This window comes from Perissodus microlepis, chromosome 7, assembly GCF_051167445.1.
Source record: "Perissodus microlepis isolate ML-2025 ecotype Zambia chromosome 7, ASM5116744v1, whole genome shotgun sequence".
Lineage (NCBI taxonomy): Eukaryota > Metazoa > Chordata > Actinopteri > Cichliformes > Cichlidae > Perissodus > Perissodus microlepis.
In genome coordinates this window covers 60,249,048-60,271,801 of record NC_140467.1, presented here as the reverse complement: position 1 = coordinate 60,271,801, position 22,754 = coordinate 60,249,048, and the positions used below count along the sequence as shown (strand labels likewise).

General features: G+C 40.8%; 3 protein-coding genes across 3 annotated transcripts; 1 reads left to right on the top strand and 2 right to left on the bottom strand.

Annotated features, from left to right (window-relative positions):
• The first annotated feature begins 11,796 nt into the window (after nucleotides 1-11,796).
• On the top strand, nucleotides 11,797-13,393 carry LOC146384395 (C-C motif chemokine 4-like). The gene is made up of 3 exons (XM_084932622.1): nucleotides 11,797-11,956; nucleotides 12,413-12,530; nucleotides 12,620-13,393. Exons 1-3 carry the CDS (start codon nucleotides 11,890-11,892, stop codon nucleotides 12,732-12,734), a joined length of 300 nt encoding a protein of 99 aa, XP_084788748.1. The 5' UTR covers nucleotides 11,797-11,889; the 3' UTR covers nucleotides 12,735-13,393.
• Nucleotides 13,394-16,410: 3,017 nt separating this feature from the next.
• LOC146384394 (monocyte chemotactic protein 1B-like) lies at nucleotides 16,411-18,220 on the bottom strand. The gene is made up of 3 exons (XM_084936365.1): nucleotides 18,036-18,220; nucleotides 17,188-17,305; nucleotides 16,411-17,098 (listed from the first exon to the last, which is right to left on the bottom strand). Exons 1-3 carry the CDS (start codon nucleotides 18,100-18,102, stop codon nucleotides 16,984-16,986), a joined length of 300 nt encoding a protein of 99 aa, XP_084792491.1. The 5' UTR covers nucleotides 18,103-18,220; the 3' UTR covers nucleotides 16,411-16,983.
• Nucleotides 18,221-20,734: 2,514 nt separating this feature from the next.
• LOC146384393 (monocyte chemotactic protein 1B-like) lies at nucleotides 20,735-22,463 on the bottom strand. Its single transcript, XM_084936363.1, has 3 exons — nucleotides 22,272-22,463; nucleotides 21,507-21,624; nucleotides 20,735-21,417 (listed from the first exon to the last, which is right to left on the bottom strand). The coding sequence occupies exons 1-3, from the start codon at nucleotides 22,336-22,338 to the stop codon at nucleotides 21,303-21,305; spliced, it is 300 nt and encodes a 99-aa protein (XP_084792489.1). The 5' UTR covers nucleotides 22,339-22,463; the 3' UTR covers nucleotides 20,735-21,302.
• Between the last annotated feature and the right edge of the window lie 291 nt (nucleotides 22,464-22,754).

Here is a 22,754-nt window from a genome sequence, read left to right as displayed (position 1 = left end):
ACAGATTATCATCCGCAGGGCCTTTTATTGCTGAGTTCTACAGAGCTATTTTTAAAAAACATTATTTCACCTCTTTTTTTGATCCACTTTACACTTGCTGCTCTGCAAAAAAAAAAAAAAAAAAAGCAACTTAGCGGTGGTTTACTAGGTGGTTTTTGTGCCAGAATTTCACAGTAGCTGGTTGGAAGCATGACTCCAGTGAGTGCTAATGTGGCATTTTAACATAACCCCATACAGTGTGTTAATTTGTCACTGGTGTTTACTGCCTCCATATGACCTTTCATCATTCCCATTGTTTGCAGTAGCAGTTAGCCACTTCCTTTAAGAAGTCTCTGGGTTCACCAAAAAGCAGAAGTTAAAAAAATATTCACTAACCGCTGAACTTTTTATAGTCAGAAGCGCTGAGATAAGTGTGTTTTCTAAATGCTTTGACATTTTTCTTTTTTTGATATGTTAACATGTCATGTTGCCAGAAAAAAACTTGAGCCATCTTAAAGTGACACTTTTTTCATTAGAACAACAAGTAAAGTATCTTTATTTATAGAGACAAACATCACATATCTAAAGCAGCCTCTTTAAAAGGGCTTTATATAGATATTACAATACTGTGTGTCAAAGCAAAACAATGCAGAAATAGTTCAATTATTAACTTTATTCTTATCAAATTACAAAGACACGGCAACCCTGCTATGTCAATAAACAAAAAGAAAGCCTACAACACAAATTCACCTATCTAAAGGGATGGAAACCACAAGCAACAACCTACATGCTCACACTACTCACTGACAAAACAAAATCCACACCGCTCCCATGTCCTCACCCTGCACTAGCCTTTACAGTGTCAGAGTTAACTGTTGAGGGAGCCTAGGTGCCGACCGGGGATAACGAGCGGCAATCCCAAAGGAGGAAAGAGAGAGCAGAAGGGAGAGTAGCACCACACATGTAGACCTACCCAGCTCCCTCTCTTATACATATGTTTTGGAACGAAGACATACATGACCCAGGAGGTACAGGTAATGAGGGAGCACTATCAGGTAGTCATCGGCACTTTGTTAGATGCATGAAAGCTCATCTGCTACAACAATGTCAGCACCTTTATTATGTTTGATCACAGGGTTGTAATCCTGTGCCAACAATGCCCAGCACATTAGTTGCTGGTTCAGATTGAACATCCAGTAATAAAAACAAGAGTGTTGTGGTCTGTGAACGCTGTTCCTGAGGAAGAGCTAGAGGCAACAGAGACTACAAAATACTGTCGCTCAAGAAGCGAGGCCAGTGTCTCCTTTTCTACAGTGGTGAAGTTTCATTGAAGTGAAGGTTTAAACTTCACTGAGAAATAGCAGACAGGGTGGCACACCTCTATCCTTGAGTAACATGGCGCCAGCTCTTGTGGTGCTGGCATCAACATCTAGTTTGAAAGGGTGAGAGAAGTCAGGAGCAGCCAGAACAGGGGCCCTACAGAGGAGGGACTTTGGGGACTCAAATGCACATTGGCGCTCTTCAGATAAGAGGCACGGATGGACAACACAACTTGGTCAAAGGAGCTACAGAAAAGCTTCTACAGAAACACCTGTTATATCCAGTCATCCCTAGGTTCTCAGTCATTCAGGTCATGGTAATCTAAGGACCTTGAAAAGAAAAGCGACTGGACTTCTTGAGTTTCTTTAACAGGTTTCACCTCTCATCCAAGAAGCTTCTGACACTTGCCAGACTTTATCAAAGGTGTGAGCATCACAGCAGATTCCTTTGTGTCAAAGTAATTGAGGATAAAACACAGAAAAACATGAAGGCGATTATCCTGGCCTGGGATTTTATAAAAATATTCTGCAGTAGATCAAAAACGAAAGAAAACCATTAATCAACATATAAACATTACCTGATGCTGCTGAAGTGAAACAGAGCAAAGTTACAGAGGTTTTCTTAGAGACACAGCTGAGCGTTGAAAAGGAAAAAAACAGCGTCCGACAGCGCTGTAAACAACGGTAGACTTGTTATTTACAGCAAGCAAATAATGCAGAAAACAGATTTTGAAGTACAGAGAGAGAGAGAGAGAGAGAGCTGTGCATGAAGTGTGATTTTTATCGTGTTGGAAGCTAAACAGCAAAAGTAAGAGGGAATTAATGACGATGTTTATGTGAAGCGTAGTTTGGATCTTCTTTTGCTGCTGGTTCAGTCAATATTGTTTGGAGAGAGATAAAACCTACAGCTTCTGAGTCTAGCGCAAAAAGGGCGTAAACACAAAGATCCGACCCGCCAAAACATCAGAATCAGCGAGCTGTCGGCTTCCAGCCCCGACCGTGTCCCTGCCGTCGGGTGAGAAAGGCGACATCTCGCTGATTCTGATCAGTCGGCGAGCCGAGCTTTGTGTTTACGTCTTTGTGCAGAATCCGTGTTCCTGCTCTCATTTACTGTTTTAGCTGTTTGGTGGTTGCTGAAATTTTGTGAGGTTTAACCTGAGATTCTGGCGTTTTGGGCAAAATACATTTATATTAAAAAATCGATTCAGGATTTTAATGAATCGATTTTACGTTATCCAAGCCAGAATCGATTTTAATCGATAAATCGATAATCAAAACCCACCCCTACCCACAAGCAAGTACAAAAAGAAAGTTATCAGTTGCCTACAAGAACTTAAAGGATAAAGTCATTGACCGTACCACATACCACCGTATGTATCCAGGGGATGCTATACCCTGTATTTTTGGACTTCCAAAGATCCACAGAGAAGGAGTCCCACTCAGACCCATTGCTTGCAGTATAAACTCAGCCACCATCCTAGCTCTCCTTGTGGGGAACACACCCAGTCATGTCAAAAACTCCACTGACTTATTCAAGTTTATTGGAAGCCCACAAACACAGACCAGTACCTACTCTTTGACACCCACGACCCTCTGGAACACAAACTTGGAGTGATCAGGATCCTGCAACACCGGGCAGAAAACATTCCCTCTAAGCCAGAAGGGAAAAAGAAGGAACACATGTGGTTATTCCAACTGGGCTTTCATCACAGTAAAGAAGATCAGACACCAACTAGGGAGAATCAGAAGGACAAATGGAGCAACATTGTCATCCTTTATGTAGCAGGTCTGTCAGAAAAACTCAGGAAAGTCTTCTCAAGGCACAACATCCCAGTGTACTTCAGACACAGCCACACATTCAGACAGAAACTGGTTCATCCCAAACACAAACTTAGCAACTTAGTGTATGTTGTGCAGTGCAGTGAGGAGTGCTCAGACATCTTCATTGGAGAAAGCAAACAGCCACTTCATAAAGGCATGGCACAACATAGAAGAGCCACCTCGACAGGACAAGACTCAGCTGTGCGTTTGCACCTAAAGGTCAAAGGTCACTCTTTCGAGAATGCCAATGTTCACATTTTGGACAGAGAAGACAGATGGTTTGAAAGAGGAATGAAGAAGCGATATATGTGCACTATGAATGTGTGCATATTACCACGTCATCCAGATACACATTATATTGGGGCACATCCCCCAACAACGCATGCATCAAATGCTGAAATGTAGCACAAGTGTTTTTCAGTCCAAATGCCACGAAAGTGTACTGCATAAAATGATCAGGAGTGACGAATGCAGAAATGTCAGAGGCTCTCGGAGTCAAGGAAACCTGCTAGTAACCTTTAAGAATATCCAACTATGACCAGCTGATCTAGTCAAGTCAAGTCAAGTCAAGTCAAGTTGGCTTTATTGTCACTTCAACCATATACAGTTTAACAGTACACAGTGAGGCGAAACAACGTTCCTCCAGGAACCAAGGTGCTACATGCAACATACATTTACAACATAAATTAACAGAAAACACTAAACTAGCTAACTAAGAGGCCTAGTTAGCTGGCTAGCAGAGACAAGACAGACTGACCTAACATAATTACAACATAAATTAACAAAAAAAAAAAAAAAAAAAAAAAAACTATCTAACTATCTAAGGGAGACTTTTTTTTTTTTGTTATCAGACAGCAGACATCTATCCAATCTATGCTGCCGATGCAGTCCTCCACACATACGAATGTAACAATAACGCCCACTCACATCCTGAGCCATCTGACCTCAGGAAATCACATGATAGGGTGGGGCCAGGTTTCACAATGAGCTCACCCGAAACCCTGGCTGATTGTGACGCACACCCGTTTTCACACCATGGCTCATGTGATTAGGTGGAGGATCATCAGGGGGTGCTTTGTCCATCTTTGGGGGGAAACTCCCACTGGGTTTAAATCTGTGACTCTCCACCATTTGACCCTTAGAACTGAAGAAGCTTCTCGGATGAGAGGTGAAACGTCTTCAAGCAACTTAAAGAAGTCCAGACGCTTTTCTTTCCAAGCTCCTTAGACTCCACCAAGGAGTTTTTGGTAGTGTTTGCATGTGTGTCATTCCTTATTTAAACATGATAATTGGAAAAGTTTTGAATTAATATTAATAATAATAATAATAATAATGGATTGGATTTATATAGCGCTTTTCAAGGCACCCAAAGCGCTTTACAATTCCACTATTCATTCACTCTTGCATTCACACACTGGTGGAGGCAAGCTACAGTTGTAGCCACAGCTGCTCTGGGGCAGACTGACAGAAGCAAGGCTGCCATACCGCGCCATCGGCCCCTCTGGCCAACACCAGTAGGCGGTAGGGTAAAGTGTCTTGCCCAAGGACACAATGACCACAGCTTCCCCTCGTCAGTTCATTATGCTCTCCACGGCGTTTCCACAGTTTGTTCTCACCTGCACATCTGCTTTGTCTCCCTGCCTGCCCTCCAGCCTCCCATTACTCCTCGGACACTGGTAACTCCCACCTCCCTCCTCAGAGCTTACAAAGCCCGAAACCTGCAAAGTAAGAAAAATTAACTCACCAGCTAACTGCTCTTAGCTCCTGCTCCTTACCCATCAATAACTCCTTCTCTCGTTTCTCCGTCTCCTGCCGTGACCTCCTTCAATCCTTCCCTGCTTCTGTCGCCATTTCCCCGTTGCCGTTATTAACTTGAATCACACTCTTCTATACATTTTCTGTTTTCAAATAAACACTTCTGTAAATAGCTATACTACGCATCTTGGTGTCTGCATTTGAATCCATTCCTTCAGTTCATGACATGTTAACAGTCCATTAAAATTTGCCTTACATCCACCTTCAAAGTCAACTTAATGATTTATTGGTCAAAAATTTACAAAAAGCCATAAAAACTATGATTAGAAACTATGATTCGGGCAGGTTTGGTTTCTATTGTCAACATACAGAAAGATACCAAACTATTTAAAAGATCGTGTCACATTTGACATCTGACCTCTCCTTCAAGGCCAGTAGATTTGTTTGAAGGTCAAAGTAATAATAAGGCTACATAATGCTACTTAAAACTATGTTTCTTGCTGCCATTGTTTGTACTGACATGACATTGGAATATAGAAATGATGGGGATTATAAAAGTCAAAGAACTTTAGACCTCTGACTTCTTCTTCAAGGTCAAGCATGATTGAATGTACATAAAATGTCTTATATTTAAATCTATGTTTAAAATTCTGTTGCCTTTGTGTGTTGGCAAAATGTTTTAAAAATGGATGGATTTTGGGGTGGATTTTAAACATCACAGATCACATTATAGTTTGTATTGAAATGTCATGTCACACTGACCTTTGACCTCACATGGCAACGTACAAACGTCTCCACAGGGAAAATAACAAAAGCCTGAACTTTTTTTTTTACTGCACTGCAAACTTCTTAAATTAAATTCAAAATGAACAAAGAAAACAAAAAAATTGGCTTCCTAAAGATTAAACAAAAGGTCAAAGATTTAAAGAACTGTAGAATCAGCTCAGATTTGCCTTCAGGTGACTCCTGTTGTGATTTTAACGTTTTATAACTAAACTTCTTTTTTTAAAAAAAAAACCAGAATCAAATCGATTTTGTGCTGTGGCTATGACAGGGTGTAACATTACAGACACATCAGACATGCTTGAACGTGAACACAATGGGACATTCCCATTTTAAACATTTTGTGAATAATAAAAGCTCCTCAAAGAAGTCTTTGCAATGTTTTTATCAATCGTATAATATACTTGAAACATTAATATTTTGTATTATCCACAGGTTATCTCTTATCAACTTTAATCACTGAAGCTTGTTTTTGTTTTTTAACATTAGTTTCAGTCTCTGATTCACACAGTGGAAAAAAAACCTCTGACAAATTCCCCGAATGTTTTGCACAATCAGAAGCATTCAGAAGGGACTGCATGAGACAAAAACACCTGGAGAATGATGAGGAAGAGTTCTGTACTTCATCAAATGGACAGAAATGCGACTTTCTGCCGCACCTCACGATGTGGGTTGATGTGTCAGCATTGTGTCGGTGTTGTTTCTGGATCAACAAAACTAATGTTGGTCCATGTTCAACATACTTTTATAATATGGAAACATGGTCACACCACACACCAAACTGTAACCCTAACCATGAACACATCCTAACCCCCGACCCTAACACTTACCGTAAATGACCCTTTTTTAGATTTTTTTCCTGGGTGGACATCAGCAAGTCACAAAGCTATCACATCATAGCAATTTGACTGGCTAAATGCTATACTGATCCAGTACAAACTTTATTATTTTGATCCAGGAACAACACCAACACGCTGATATCAGAGAGACCTCATGGTGTTTGGATGCTAGCATCTACAAACACTACAAAATGAGACAAGATCATACAACTCACAAAATCATCACTGTGAAAGTAAATGTTTGCTAGTGCGTCTGTTGTGCTTCAGTAATAAAGTTCATTCCAAAAACCATTTGGTTTTTTATTTAACTATGTGCATCATTTGTGCATCACACATTTACCAAAAGGTTGTAAACTAGAGGTCATCAATTTTATCCCTATAACAAAGAACAGATTACATTATTTAGACTTTAAAGTCCAGACAATGGGTGACTTTATTGTTACATTTAATCAAATATAGAACATGTGTGGCTCAATCTATTACACCATATCACCCTATGTTATTTAGCATGCCGAATATTATATTAAAAATAAGTTTTAATCATTGTTTTTTATTTCTGAATTGTCCTGCATGTTAATTCATTTTGATTATTCCAGAAATTCATTGAGTGAATGAATCCTTGCAGTTCCGCTGCTTGTATCCACAGCCTCATTCCTTCAGTGGCAAGAACTGGACCACAACTGAGGTTAGGACCATAACCAACTGCTTTGCTTCCGCACAGCTCTTTTTCCACCACAACACGTCGGTACAGCATCAGCATCACTGCAGACTTCATATCAATCTGTCAGTCAGCACCATTTTTCCCTTACTCATGAACAAAACCCAGTGAATGCCTTCACGTGAGGCAACAAGTTCCTGACCCAGAGTGAGCAGAGCTTTAAGGAACTCAGGACAAAACCTAACCATATAATTGATGGTTTGCTAAACTCACCTCTTTGAACTCCCACACCTGAGTTTTTGCCACTGCCAGAGCCATGCCCTGCTTGGTCTGCTCGTAACTACCGGCTGTCTCATGAATTTGGGCCTTTTTCAGAGACCCCCATTGTATTCTCATTCAATATCTGGGTGTGCCACACCTATCCTGTATAAGGCCAGGGGACAACATAACGTTGCTCTGTGTCTGCTGGATAAAGTAATATAAATATCTTGATCAATTACAGATTTGCATGTGCTGTTACATTTGAAAAAACATGTTTTATAATAATATTTTAACTGAATACAGCAAATATAAACACCTAAAATATTGAAGTGAAAGGAAGTGATCCTTATGGTGTCTTATCATCTTATATATCTAGAATGATTTTATGACATTATGCAAGGTCACTTCACATACCTGACTCATACCTGGGCCTGCTATGACTACATGACTACTACAGAAAACAAACCATGATATGAAACATACAGTAAGCCTGCAAACAGATGTGCAGGAAATGTCACTGGTTACAGAATATTGCAAAGGTGTTACATATTGTCCCTGCTAGGTTTCTACATACTATAAACTAAATCTAGACAGCAATCTTGACTTCAAATGAATGTGCATGCCAAATTATTGAATAACGTTTGAGCATTTTATCCATAGATTTTATACAAAAAAATAGCAACTCAAACATCAGTACAAAGGATGAAGCTGAACATTTTTGTCAGTCGTCACATGGTAATCACAAGGTAGGCCCACCCTAAAACACACGCAGCTTTATGATCCTTGTTACACTAGTGGGAAACAAAAGTTACAATATGAATATTGTGTGGTGTTCAGGTGGATGTGAAACTGTAACAGCTGAGACCATAAAACCAGCAGGAAAGTTTTCATTGAGGTCAGAACAAAGAAGCTACAGTGCTGTTTTCCCATAGACTTCTACACAGCCAGACTTGGTTCTGAAACCACAGGAGTCAACCCCCCATTGGTCATTAGAAGAAATGCAGGTTTTAGGCACTTTTCAGCCCTGAAAGCTACATCCATCTTCAACCCATTTAACCTTCACATGTTCACAAGACTGTGTTTGAGCCACATCACAAGAAAAAAGCTAGAATTTGAGGAAAATGTGTTTTGTTGTGGCCTTACTAGACTACGCCAATACTCTAAAAACACCACCTTCTGTTGGTGTAGGAGTTTACGCAGACTCAGACACAGGCTGTGACTCATAATAAAAGTACAGGGTGGGCCATTTATATGGATACACCGTAATAAAATTGGAATGGTTGGTGATATTAAAGTCCTGTTTGTGGCACATTAGTATATGTGAGGGGGCAAACTCCTCAAGATGGGTGGTGACCATGGTGGCCATTTAGAAGTCGGCCATCTTGGATACAACTTTTGTTTTTTCAATAGGAAGAGGGCCATGTGACACATCAAACTTATTGGTAATGTCACAAGAACAACAATGGTGTGCTTGGTTTCAACGTAACTTTATTCTGTCATGAGTTATTTACAAGTTTCTCTTTGTTCACAGCCATTGACATGTCGAAGAGGTTAACATGTGTGGAGCGGATCAAAATCGTGTTGATATCTGGTGAACGCAGTAACCGGGTCATTGCAGCAGATTTCAATGCAAGACACCCTACGACACCACCCATCTCCCATGCTACAGTTAGCAAACTGCTTGCTAAGTTTCGTGAAACTGGTTCAGTGTTGGATTTGCCAAAATGTGGACGGAAAAAAACTGTCACTAATGAAGAAACATCAGTGGCTGTCCTAGCTTCATTCAGCAAGAGCCCACAGCGTAGCGCTCACCGCATGTCACTGGAGAGTGGCATTAGTCGAACATCCCTTCGGCGGATATTAGCTACTCACAAATGGCACCCTTACAAACTCCAGCTACTGCAGCATCTCAACGAGGATGACCCAGATTGGCGCACAGAATTTGCAGAATGGGCAAAACAAAAATTGGAACAGGACCCTCAGTTCACACAGAAGATTTTGTTCAGTGATGAGGCAAACTTTTATGTGAATGGTGAAGTTAACAAACAAAACCACCGCTATTGGTCTGACACTAACCCACATTGGATGGATCCCTCCAAGACTGTTGGAACAACAAAAGTGATGGTTTGGTGTGGTATATGGGGTACAACGATAGTGGGTCCATTCTTCATCAATGGAAACCTCAAGGCCACTGGATATTTGAAATTGCTACATGATGATGTGTTTCCCTCTTTATGCACTGAAGCTGGCATGTTCCCTGAGTTTTTCCAGCAAGATGGTGCACCACCACATTATGGGTGCCAGGTCCGAGCATTCCTAGATGAACAGTTTCCTGGAAAGTGGATTGGTCGTCATGGGCCAGTTGAATGGCCCCCAAGGTCTCCCGATCTGACCCCCTTAGACTTTTATCTTTGGGGTCATCTGAAGGCAATTGTCTATGGTGTGAAGATACGAGATGTGCAGCACCTGAAACTACGGATACTGGATGCCTGTGTTGGCATTTCTCCTGCAGTGTTGCTATCAGTGTGTGACGAGTGGGAGAAGAGGGTTGCATTGACAATCCAACACAATGGGTAGCACATTGAACACATTTTATAAGTGGTCAGAAACTTGTAAATAACTCATGAAAGAATAAAGTTACGTTGTAACCAAGCACACCATTGTTTTTCTTGTGACATTACCAATAAGTTTGATGTGTCACATGGCCCTCTTCCTATTGGAAAAACAAAAGTTGTATCCAAGATGGCCGACTTCTAAATGGCCACCATGGTCACCACCCATCTTGAGGAGTTTGCCCCCTCACATATACTAATGTGCCACAAACAGGACTTTAATATCACCAACCATTCCCATTTTATTACAGTGTATCCATATAAATGGCCCACCCTGTATATTACATTGTATTAAGCTAGCTTACTGGTTTAAATTCTCTTTTTAAGTCTGAGTGCAACTTATTTAAAAATACCACCATGTCTGCAGCTGGAGGAATATTACAGCTGTATGCTTCAAACCACATTCAAACTGCCTGATATGTTGATTCTAAAGATAACCAACATGTAAACCCGTATTAACAGGGTTGGCTCAGATTCCATCTCACTGTATGTTGAATGAATTACATCCTAAAAACTGTATAATACTTAGCGCCGTATATCTGACATTTCCATTCAGTTCATATCAGTTAGATTTATATAGCACCAACAGTCGGCTCAAGTCACTTTACATTGTACAGTAAAGAACTTACAATAATGAAGAAAACCCCAGCAATCAAAACTATGAGCAAGCACTTGGTGACAGTGGGAAGGAAAAACTCCCTTTTAATAGGAAGAAACCTGAAGCAGAACCAGGCTCAGGGAGTGGCCCCCATCTGCTGCAACTGGTTCGGGGAGAAAAACGTTACTTACTGTAATAATAATGACTTTAATTATTTTAAAAACCATAGGGCTATTTTGAAATGAACAGAAATGATTCCTGATGCTTCCCATGAATTTGTTGTCCTCATCTGATTTACATTTTATTGTTTAAGAAACACACAAGTGAGTGAGACATGAGTGCCAAATTTCGCTCAAACTTTCCAAGTTCATGTGAATGTTGCTGGCTGAATGCTCAATCAGTGTGACACCACATGCATGCATAACATCCATGTGGTGTCTCTTGTACTTCCAACGGTTATTACTGAGAAAAGTCTCCTGTGTGATTCCACAGCTTGTCTGTCAGGCAGCCAGCACTAAGACACTCACCACAGGTCATGACTCTCATGGGAACCTTTGATAGATTCCAAACCCACAATAAAACTTTCATCCCAGCAGTCATAGGAGTCAAAAAACTCCAAACGTGTTTTACTACATTCCACTCATTCAAGTCATTCTCCTGCTGCCTTTTGCTGTGTCCTTGTTTATTTACATAATTACTGGCTGGAAGTTTGTTGCTCAGTTGGAGATTCCTGTTGTATCTGTGCTCAGTCTGTTTATTGAGCTGCCCATTGGACTCCTTATATTGTCTGGATACTCATATGGCCTGTATCATCATTAAACTGTGGTTGCTCTCCTGTGTTTCACACCGCACCAACGATAAAAAGTGTAATAATAAAGAGCAGATTATGCAGATGAGAGAGAGATCAGATTTTTGTAGTTTTAGTCACACCCTCGCTCAAGTGAGACGTAATTAATAGGGAAACTCGATGTGTAAAAACCGGTTCCTCATTTTAGTTTAACAGTGAAACAGTTTATATAGAGAACCGAAAGCACAGAGAAAAAAAAGCCCACATAAAAAATACCCTCTATAGTAAAATGGCAAAAGTCACAGCCACGTCATGGATATTCCCAGGATGCAAAGTGGGGTCTCCCCGCTTCTTCTTCTAACTGTATAAATGTGAAGCAGGTGGACAGCAGTGACACAGCACAGAGAACAAGCCGACAGAGCTCAGCTGAGACTTTAATCCACTGCTGCAACACAAAGCCAACAAACAAACTTCAGGATGGCCGCTCCTCGTCTCGCTCTGTCTGTGGTTGTGCTCATGCTGGCTGTCATCGCTCTGACTGAGGGTAAGGCTCGTTTTAATTAAGAGACTTTTACATTTTTGGGTATGGAAGCCAAAACAAATATTAAATATTGAGATCTAGTCCTGAATATACATGCATTAAAAATGCAAAGACATACGCATAATAACTCATTAGTTTGATTTCCTGTATTACTGGTGATGAGTAGTCGCTATTTTTCCAAAAATATTAAAACACACACACAGAATTAATGCAGCAAATGATATTAACATATCACTTCATAGAGATAGTAAACAGAGGACAGGTCACATGACAAATCTGACCAGTTCATAACTCAGGGGAACAAATGAGCAGTTGCACAGTGTCGTCAACTAAACATACAGTATCAGATGTGACCTCACACCAGCCAGCAGGAAACTGAATCGGAACAAAAACCAAGAAGCAGATGATGTGGTGCTGTGTCAGTGGCTCAGTTGTTAACTTGTTCCTGTTTGTTTGCAGGTATGCGCGGTACTGGCCCAAAAAAATGCTGCTTCCGCTTCAATGACCAGGAAGTGCCTAAAGGAAAAGTGGTCAACTACGTCAAGACCAGCCAGCGCTGCTCCAAGCCCGCCATCCTGTAAGTACACAACCTCACAAACACACATCACCACCATCACCAAACCTGCCCCTCCATCCTCTGACTCTCCTTTTTCTGTGAACCTTCAGGCTGAACACAGTGGCAGGCCGACAGCTGTGTGTCAGACCTTCGGCCCCCTGGGTGAAGCAGCTCATCAGCTACCTGGATGCCGAAGCCGTCCCAGGAGAGACATCCAACCTGTAACCATGGAAACTACTTTGGAAGAGCCTTCATGGACAAAACCTGGACAGTTTATATGTTTAAATGCTGGAAGTTTGTATAACCAAACAGCAGCTCTTCTGTCTACATGCTGAATCTGTACCTCATAATGTTATAGCTACATCCTGAGTACAGGTTTCCACTGGGTCAAAAAATTTACGAATGATCTTTCTGCAGTCCAACGATTTTGTGTGTGTGCTTGTTTACACTGCCATTCTTTTAATACTGATATTTAACATTTCTGACTATGAATGTTTTATGATATTTTACAAAACAAGTGTGTTTTTGCTTAATACAACACTGAAAGTCTGACCGTAAGCACTGTGATACTTTGAAGTGTAATCTGAAATGACTTGAGAAGCTGTTCTTCGTGAAAGAGCAGTGCCTCCCACCTCCACATGGTGTCATCAGTAAACAGCAGAGTATAAGCTATGGGCTGCAGCACTGTTCCTGCACTGTGGACAGTTCGCTTGGTTTATATGTAAAGTCTGAGTAAACATTTTTTGTTTTGCATGCTTATGCTACTAAGTGTACTCCTTAAATTAAAGTTACAGGATCAGCTAAAGTTTGTCTTTGTCATCCTGTGTTTTGTTGCATACTACAACAACTCATGTCACTTAAATAGACACCAGAGCAACTTATGATAGTACTGATAATATGATATCCTCTCGCTGAAGATCACGTTGAGGGATTTGTGTTAAGTGTTCTTGCAACCCTCCAGTGGGTCCTATAAGGCACTGTTTCCCACACACTTTGCCGTGGCACATAGGTGTGCTGTGAGAAATGATCTGGTGGGCTGTGGCAGATTATCTGGTTCCACCTGATTAGTACTATAAGGGCCTGTCTCAATATGCGTACTTGTGCGTATTTGCGGTCTCGTGGCCTCGTGATACGTCATCAGACCAAGTAGTGTTCCAATTCAAAGGGGGTGTCCAAATTTATAGGCTGCATCCTCCTGCATCCTTCCGGCCTACCCGGCCTTCGGAGGACCCGGCCCAAATAGACCGCAGGGCCGGAAGTGAGAGGCTATGAAACTGGACGGTCTAGCCTTCAGATTTGCGTCACCAGCTGGAGTTTAATAAACTCAGCCGTCTCCTCCTCGATGTCTAAAATATAACAGGACACTGGCGTAAATCCTCGATCATCTCACACTTCAGTTTAATCACTTTTCTGTTTATTCAGCTGTAATCTCAGCCAAACCGATTTACTCACGAAGAAATTAAACACTGAAATATGGAAGCCCGTTTCCGCCACTAAAAAAAAAGAAAAGGATCCATAACTCAAAATTTCGAGTTATTTTCTTGAAATTCCGAGTTATTTTCTCAAAATTCCGAGTTATTTTCTCGAAATTTCGAGTTACTTTCTCGAAATTTCGAGTTAATATGTCAAAATTTCGAGAAAGTAACTCGAAATTTCGAGAAAATAACTCGGAATTTTGAGAAAAGCAACTCGAAATTTCGAGTTAGTGCTGCCAATCAGTAATCTACGTGAATGACGTCATTTCCTTGTTACCCGGAAGCTGAAGCCCTCAGCTACAAATGCTACAGCTAAGCTATTGGTATTACATCCAGTCGTGAATGCACAGATTGCTGAGTGTTTTCAGCCTGGCTTCACAAATGATGAAATCCCTGTGTTATTAGCTGAATCACATGGTGTTACTATCAGCAAACGTACTCGCGAAGGCGCCAATTTGTTGGGATCCGTTTTTGAGAGCGCGTTCCTCTGCGCCATATGCTTCCGGGTAACAAGAAAGCGACCTCATTCACGTATATTTTTGATTGGCAGAGCTAACTCGAAATTTTGAGAAAAGTAACTCGAAATTCGAAATTTTGAGTTATGGATACTAGCTGTTTTGTTTTTATTTAGTGGCGGAAACGGGCTTCCATAGGCTTCCATACTGAAAACAGCCAATCAAGAACATTTTTAAGTTATCTAAGTGACATATATATATATATATATATATATATATATATATACACATATATATATATATCATGTTTAACCTGAATAGCGAAAGACTGCGGGATGTGCCGGGAGTTCGCTGTTCTTGCCCTGGCTAGCTATCGAGCTGGTGTGTAACAGACGTCTCCGAAAATGTCGCAAATATGATGTCTTGATAAACTGAGCAGATATTTGAAGTTTACACAGCTACATTCTTGCCTGAAAATATCTTAAAAGTTTATTTTGTGACCCAGAAAGAGTAATAACAGTAATATTAAAACTTAGTGGCGGCCACCATTGTTGGAAACTGGAATTGGCTGGGCCGCACTATGAATTCTGGGATATGGTGGGCCACGAAGGATACACCACACCCATCCTTCAAATCTGGGGAAAAGGAGGATGAATTTGTCACTTGCATTTGGAGGAGTCTACGAATTTGGACAGCCTTCGTTGCGTTGCTGTTACATAATTGGCCTATACATGCGGCCTCAGGAGGACAAAGCCCATGAATTTGGAAACCCCCAAAGTACGCATCAAGCCGAGAAAGCAAAAAATTCCCTGATGTGTTCTTGCTCCACCCGTTTTATTGGGCATGCATCAGTGGTGACTTGTGTTGAGTTGTGTTACTCCCGAGGCGTAATATAGTGACGATTTGTAAAGTCCCGAGACGTTCCTGAGGCACCCGAAAGGTGACCTTCCGCATTCTTATGCCACGTGCCGGCTTATGGATGAAATCCAGCAGAATGACGCTCCTGCGGTAATCCACGTCCCAGCCATGTATTGCAGCCCTAACCCTAACCTTATCCCTAACCCATAACCATAATCTTATCTAACCGATCTAACCTTAACCAGGACTTTAATGATAAGTAAAACGAACGTACATGTGAAGATTCATTCCAAATGGTTCTCATGTTTCCTCATTTTTCCAGTCTCGTAAAATATGGACATGTTGGGTGCGCAGAAGCGTAAAATACTGACGATTTGTCACCTAGTGTAAAATGTTAGGCTTTGGAGTGGGGAGTGTTGTGTGTGGACTTGGTGAGCTAAATACCACAGAATTTCGATCAAAACTCAAATGCGGCATTGGTGGAGAAGCACAGATAAGCACAGCTCAATTTATCAAGACATCACATATTCGCAAAAGTGCTCTGACATTTCGGAGAAATCTGTTACCCGCCAGCTCGATAGCAGACCAGGAGGTCAAGGCTCATTAGAGCCTAGTGAAAACAGCGGACTCCAACCCCCGCGGTCTTTCGCTACTCCGGTTAAACATGATATATAACTGTCTTATATAACTTAAAATGTTAATGTTTGGTTTATTTCAGTATTTTATTTGTTCCTGAGGAAATCCGTTTAGCTGATATTAAAGTTAAGCTTCATAACATATTAATCACAGTTAAATTAGGAGGGGAAGGCAGTAAAAATTCCGGAAATGTGACATCATCAAGTACACTGGTGTTACAATGGTACAAATCTCGAGTCCGTACTAACGTTATCATAAAGTCCGGACTTAGCGAGAACGCGAGAACGGACCTGTGTAATTGAGAATTGAAAAAGGGCATCTGAATCACAAGCAAACAAGGATTTGGTTAAATGTTATTTCTCTTTATTTTGAACAAGTGGAGGTTGAACTCTACACCTGCAAAGGACATCAGTAGTTGTTCCATTGTCTATTTATGTGACACGAGCTGTTACACTCTGTAAGAAGACTCACAATAACAAAGTTTCACTGATCCTTTATCCTTTATTTTAAAGTGAAGTTTTCAGCACAATCATAAAAAACACAAATACTTAAGTTTTACATCAAAACCAAGCGAACTGTCCACAGTGCAGGAACAGTGCTGCAGCCCATAGCTTATACTCTGCTGTTTACTGATGACACCATGTGGAGGTGGGAGGCACTGCTCTTTCACAAAGAACAGCTTCTCAAGTCATTTCAGATTACACTTCAAAGTATCACAGTGCTTACGGTCAGACTTTCAGTGTTGTATTAAGCAAAAACACTCGTTATTCAGTATAATAAGATAAATATTCAAAGTCAGAAATGAAAAAATATTAAATATTAGTATTAAACGAACGACAGAGTAAACAAACAAAGAAATGTTTGGATTGGAGGAAATTATTCCTATTTGCAAATGAATCTCATAATTATGTCTTTAAGTATAAGAATATCTGATACAGATTCAGCATGTAGACAGAAGAGCTGCTGTTTGGTTATACAAACTTCCAGCATTTAAACATATAAACTGTCCAGGTTTTGTCCATGAAGGCTCTTCCAAAGTAGTTTCCATGGTTAAAGGTTGGATGTCTGTCCTGGGACGGCTTTGGCATCCAGGTAGCTGATGAGCTGCTTCACCCAGGGGGCCGAAGGTCTGACACACAGCTGTCGGCCTGCCACTGTGTTCAGGCTGAAGGTTCACAGAAAAAGGAGAGTCAGAGGATGGAGGGGCAGGTTTGGTGATGGTGGTGATGTGTGTTTGTGAGGTTGTGTACTTACAGGATGGCGGGCTTGGAGCAACGCTGGCTGGTCTTGACGTAGCCGACCACTCTTCCTTTAGGCACTTCCTGGTCATTGAAGCGGAAGCAGCACTTTTTTGGGCCAGTACCGCGCATACCTGCAAACAAACAGGAGCAAGTTAACAACTGAGCCACTGACACAGCACCACATCATCTGCTTCTTGGTTTTTGTTCCGATTCAGTTTCCTGCTGGCTGGCGTGAGGTCACATCTGATACTGTATGTTTAGTTGACGACACTGTGCAACTGCTCATTTGTTCCCCTGAGTTATGAACTGGTCAGATTTGTCATGTGACCTGTCCTCTGTTTACTGTATCTATGAAGTAATATGTTAATATTAAGTTTAATGTTGCATTAACATTAATTATTTTCATATTGCACATTAGAATGGACTCTTTGTCTTAGGCAAACTATTGAATGCTACAGCTTTAATGGTTCATGACTTTAGCTTCAGAAATAGAATTTCTTTCTAGTAACTCCTATGAATGAAAAAGATTGAAGAAAAGTTTCATACATTGTTTATCAAAAATAAAATTAAAAGCTTGCTATTAATGGTCTATTACTTTGTAGTTGCAGTAAAAATTATTGTTGGGTGCTTTGTTTTTGTTTTTCAATAATAATAATAATGTATACATATTGATCCCTGTGGAGAAATTCCTCTCTGAATTTAACCCATTCACTCAGTGAAGCAGTGAGTGTTCAAAATAGTTAAAAGTAAAATAAAAAAACATTTTTATTGTTAGGTAAACTCTGAATATTATAATAATATTAATTTCAAGTTGTTATTCATCACACAGTGTAAAGGTCAGATCATTAAAACGAGCCTTACCCTCAGTCAGAGCGATGACAGCCAGCATGAGCACAACCATAGACAGAGCGAGACGAGGAGCGGCCATCCTGAAGTTTGTTTGTTGGCTTCGTGTTGCAGCAGTGGATTAAAGTCTCAGCTGAGCTCTGTCGGCTTGTTCTCTGTGCTGTGTCACTGCTGTCCACCTGCTTCACATTTATACAGTTGGAAGAAGAAGCGGGGCAGACCCTGTTGTGCATCTTGGAAAAATTTGTGACGTGTCGAGTTTCACTAAAATGAGGAACTGTTTAATTTCCCTTTTCACTACGCCTCTCTATCACACTGACACTGCAGACTTTTCATTGTTGATGCAGTGTGAAACAGTTAAGTGTCTATATAGGACATATCAGTATTCAGACATGTATTTGTTCAACCCCGTGGAGTTTCCCAAATACAAGTTTAGGGATTAATATGGACTTAGCTGCCTGCTGCGTCCTCTTTATGCTAAGAGCAGTCCCACCTTTCACCCACTCTGCACATTTCGAGCTTTCTTAGGGTAAACGTTTATTCTGAGTCCAGCTGTTGTGAAACTGTAACAGCAACGTAAGTGATACTTGTTTTACAGTATTGGAGCGCTCTCATAGAGCAACTTTATATGAAGAAGAACAGAAACAAATGTTCCTCAGATTTTAAGTTCTTTTCTTGTGATTCTTGAGATTTCAGGAGTGAAAAGTCCTGAAATCACCAAAGCATTTGCTCATAGCAGGTCATGTGACTGTGGGGGTTTCTATGTTTACCTTATATTATTGTAGGGTCTTTATCTTATAAAATAAAGCGCTTCAAAGCAACTGTTGTTGTGGTTTGACGCTATATAAATAAAGTAGAATTTAACTGCTTTAAACCTGCATTTTTTCTAATGACCAACAGGTGGAGCCGCTCCTGTGGTTTCAGAAAGAAGTCTGCTATAAACGTCACTGTAGCTGCTTTGTTGTGTGACCTCAGTAAAAAGTTTCCTGGTGGTTTGATGGTCTCAGCTGATATTTTCAAGTCCACATAATGTTCATTTTGTACATTGTGGTTCCCACTAGTGTAACAAGGATCATAAAGCCAGGTGTGTTTTAGGGTGGGCTTAGCTTGTGTGGTTGATAAATGCTGAGAACTGACAAAAGTCTCAGCTTCATGCTTCACACATGCAGAACTATCACTGGGTGATGTCTGGGTGGCTGTGCCCACCTGTTGTATTTGTTTAATATACAGTCTGTGGATAAAATAGTACTAAAAACTGTCTGTGCTGAATTTTTAACATGTGTAGAAAAGCAGCAGAGACAATGTGCATCACCCTCACAATGTTGTGTAACAGGTGACATTTGTCATGCACATCTGCACGCAGGCTAACTCCATCCATCACCTCTCTCTCTCTTCTTTTCACCGTCACCACTGAAAACAAGAAGAGACTGAGAGTTGATCCATGATGTAATCCCGCCCCCACCCTCAACCGGTCCGTGTGTGGTAGGTCCGTCCCTCCTACCACACACCTCACCGCTGTCTCGCTTTCGTCATACTGTGCTCCACTCCTGTCAGCTGTGCTCCACTCCTGTGTGTCATTACCTGATTACCTTGTTTGTATTTATAGTGTATGCCTGCTTGTGTTCCTCGTCGGTTCGTCTGTGTTATTCTGCGTCTCTCTGCTCCACATTCTTCTCTCCATTCCCAGCTCTCCATCCCCTGCGTACTGCCTTCTGTCTTTCCCTGCGTGTGACTTTGTCAGTTATGGTTTTGTGTTTTGTTATTATTAGTTTTCCCCAGTTTAGGTTTATGTTCAGTTCTGCCCTCACCTTTGTTATTGTGCACTGTAAATAAACCCACTCGCAACTCCGCCGCTGTCTGCAACTTGGGTCCTCATTCACTCCACCACACAACTGCTGCCCCAGCCGTGACAGATTCAGGGTCACCTGGTCCAGCACTAACTATATGCTTTAGCAAAAAGGAAAGTTTTAAGCCTAATCTTAAAAGTAGAGATAGTTTCTGTCTCCCGAATCCAAACTGGAAGCTGGTTCCACAGAAGAGGGGCCTGAAAACTGAAGGCTCTCCCTCCCATTCTATTTTTAAATACTCTAGGAACAACAAGTAAGCCTGCAGTGTGAGAGCGAAGTGCTCTAAAAGGGTGATATGGTACTACAAGGTCATTAAGATAAGATGGGACCTGATTATTTAAGACCTTGTATGTGAGGAGCAGGATTTACAGTTCTGGTTGTAACAGAGAGCCAATGAAGGGAAGCCAATACAGGAGAAACCTGCTCTCTCTTTCTAGTCCCTGTCAGGACTCTTGCTGCAGCATTTTGGATTAACTGAAGGCTTTTCAGGGAGTTTTTAGGACTTCCTGATAATAATCAATTACAGTAGTCCAGCCTGGAAGTAATAAATGCACGAAGTAGTTTTTCAGCAGTCTTACATATTTGTTTAATATGTGCATTGAAGGACATGTCCTGGTCAAAAATGAATCCAAGGTTCTTGGTTTTGATTTGTGTCATCTAACAAACACCAGCATGTTTAAAACTGAGTTTAAAAATTCTCTGAATCACAAGCAAGCAAGGATTTGATTCAATGTCATTTCCTGTTTTGTTTTTTTTTTTAAAGTGAAGGTTGAACTCTACACCTGCAAAGGACATCAGTAGTTGTTCCATTGTCTATTTAAGTGACACGAGCTGTTACACTCTGTAAGAAGACTCACAATGACAAAGTTTCACTGATCCTTTATCCTTTATTTTAAAGTGAAGTTTTCAGCACAATCATAAAAACACAAATACTTAAGTTTTACATCAAAACCAAGCGAACTGTCCACAGTGCAGGAACAGTGCTGCAGCCCATAGCTTATACTCTGCTGTTTACTGATGACACCATGTGGAGGTGGGAGGCACTGCTCTTTCACAAAGAACAGCTTCTCAAGTCATTTCAGATTACACTTCAAAGTATCACAGTGTTTACGGTCAGACTTTCAGTGTTGTATTAAGCAAAAACACTCGTTATTCAGTATAATAAGATAAATATTCAAAGTCAGAAATGAAAAAATATTAAATATCAGTATTAAAAGAACGACAGAGTAAACAAACAAAGAAATGTTTGGATTGGAGGAAATTATTCCTATTTGCAAATGAATCTCATAATTATGTCTTTAAGTATAAGAATATCTGATACAGATTCAGCATGTAGACAGAAGAGCTGCTGTTTGGTTATACAAACTTCCAGCATTTAAACATATAAACTGTCCAGGTTTTGTCCATGAAGGCTCTTCCAAAGTAGTTTCCATGGTTACAGGTTGGATGTCTGTCCTGGGATGGCTTTGGCATCCAGGTAGCTGATGAGCTGCTTCACCCAGGGGGCCGAAGGTCTGACACACAGCTGTCGGCCTGCCACTGTGTTCAGCCTGAAGGTTCACAGAAAAAGGAGAGTCAGAGGATGGAGGGGCAGGTTTGGTGATCGTGGTGATGTGTGTTTGTGAGGTTGTGTACTTACAGGATGGCGGGCTTGGAGCAACGCTGGCTGGTCTTGACGTAGCCGACCACTCTTCCTTTAGGCACTTCCTGGTCATTGAAGCGGAAGCAGCACTTTTTTGGGCCAGTACCGCGCATACCTGCAAACAAACAGGAACAAGTTAACAACTGAGCCACTGACACAGCACCACATCATCTGCTTCTTGGTTTTTGTTCGATTCAGTTTCCTGCTGGCTGGTGTGAGGTCACATCTGATACTGTATGTTTAGTTGACGACACTGTGCAACTGCTCATTTGTTCCCCTGAGTTATGAACTGGTCAGATTTGTCATGTGACCTGTCCTCTGTTTACTGTATCTATGAAGTAATATGTTAATATTAAGTTTAATGCTGCATTAACATTAATTATTTTCATATTGCACATTAGAATGGACTCTTTGTCTTAGGCAAACTATTGAATGCTACAGCTTTAATGGTTCATGACTTTAGCTTCAGAAATAGAATTTCTTTCTAGTAACTCCTATGAATGAAAAAGATTGAAGAAAAGTTTCATACATTGTTTATCAAAAATAAAATCAATAGCTTGCTATTAATGGTCTATTACTTTGTAAATAAAACAGCCAAAACAGTTGCGGTAAGAATTATTGTTGCTTTGTATTAAAATTAATGATTTGAGTGATTTGTTTTTCTCAATTAAAAATTAAAAAAAAAACTCTGTAAATGTTATATTAATATTAATTTCAAATTGTTATTCATCACACAGGTCAGATCATTAAAACGAGCCTTACCCTCAGTCAGAGCGATGACAGCCAGCATGAGCACAACCACAGACAGAGCGAGACGAGGAGCGGCCATCCTGAAGTTTGTTTGTTGGCTTCGTGTTGCAGCAGTGGATTAAAGTCTCAGCTGAGCTCTGTCGGCTTGTTCTCTGTGCTGTGTCACTGCTGTCCACCTGCTTCACATTTATACAGTTGGAAGAAGAAGCGGGGCAGACCCTGTTGTGCATCTTGGAAAAATTTGTGACGTGTCGAGTTTCACTAAAATGAGGAACTGTTTAATTTCCCTTTTCACTACGCCTCTCTGTAATGGGACCAAAGTAGATCTCTCTGGTCTGTCCAACTTCCCATGTGCTTTCTATTCTGACACCACAGACCTTTCATTGTTGATGCAGTGTGAAACAGTTAAGTGTCTTTATATCGGACATATGAGTTTTCAGACAAAACAAAGGTCAGTTTAATAAGTTGTACTTACTGCAGCTTCTCATGAATCCT

Excerpts from the sequence above, each read along its gene's own strand:
- LOC146384393 (XM_084936363.1), bottom strand. The coding sequence starts at position 22,338 with ATGGCCGCTCCTCGTCTCGCTCTGTCTGTGGTTGTGCTCATGCTGGCT. Across the intron at positions 21,625-22,271 it reads TGTCATCGCTCTGACTGAGG|GTATGCGCGGTACTGGCCCA; the intron begins GTAAGGCTCGTT and ends GTTTGTTTGCAG. Across the intron at positions 21,418-21,506 it reads TGCTCCAAGCCCGCCATCCT|GCTGAACACAGTGGCAGGCC; the intron begins GTAAGTACACAA and ends GTGAACCTTCAG.
- LOC146384394 (XM_084936365.1), bottom strand. The coding sequence starts at position 18,102 with ATGGCCGCTCCTCGTCTCGCTCTGTCTATGGTTGTGCTCATGCTGGCT. Across the intron at positions 17,306-18,035 it reads TGTCATCGCTCTGACTGAGG|GTATGCGCGGTACTGGCCCA; the intron begins GTAAGGCTCGTT and ends GTTTGTTTGCAG. Across the intron at positions 17,099-17,187 it reads TGCTCCAAGCCCGCCATCCT|CCTGAACACAGTGGCAGGCC; the intron begins GTAAGTACACAA and ends GTGAACCTTCAG.
- LOC146384395 (XM_084932622.1), top strand. The coding sequence starts at position 11,890 with ATGGCCGCTCCTCGTCTCGCTCTGTCTGTGGTTGTGCTCATGCTGGCT. Across the intron at positions 11,957-12,412 it reads TGTCATCGCTCTGACTGAGG|GTATGCGCGGTACTGGCCCA; the intron begins GTAAGGCTCGTT and ends GTTTGTTTGCAG. Across the intron at positions 12,531-12,619 it reads TGCTCCAAGCCCGCCATCCT|GCTGAACACAGTGGCAGGCC; the intron begins GTAAGTACACAA and ends GTGAACCTTCAG.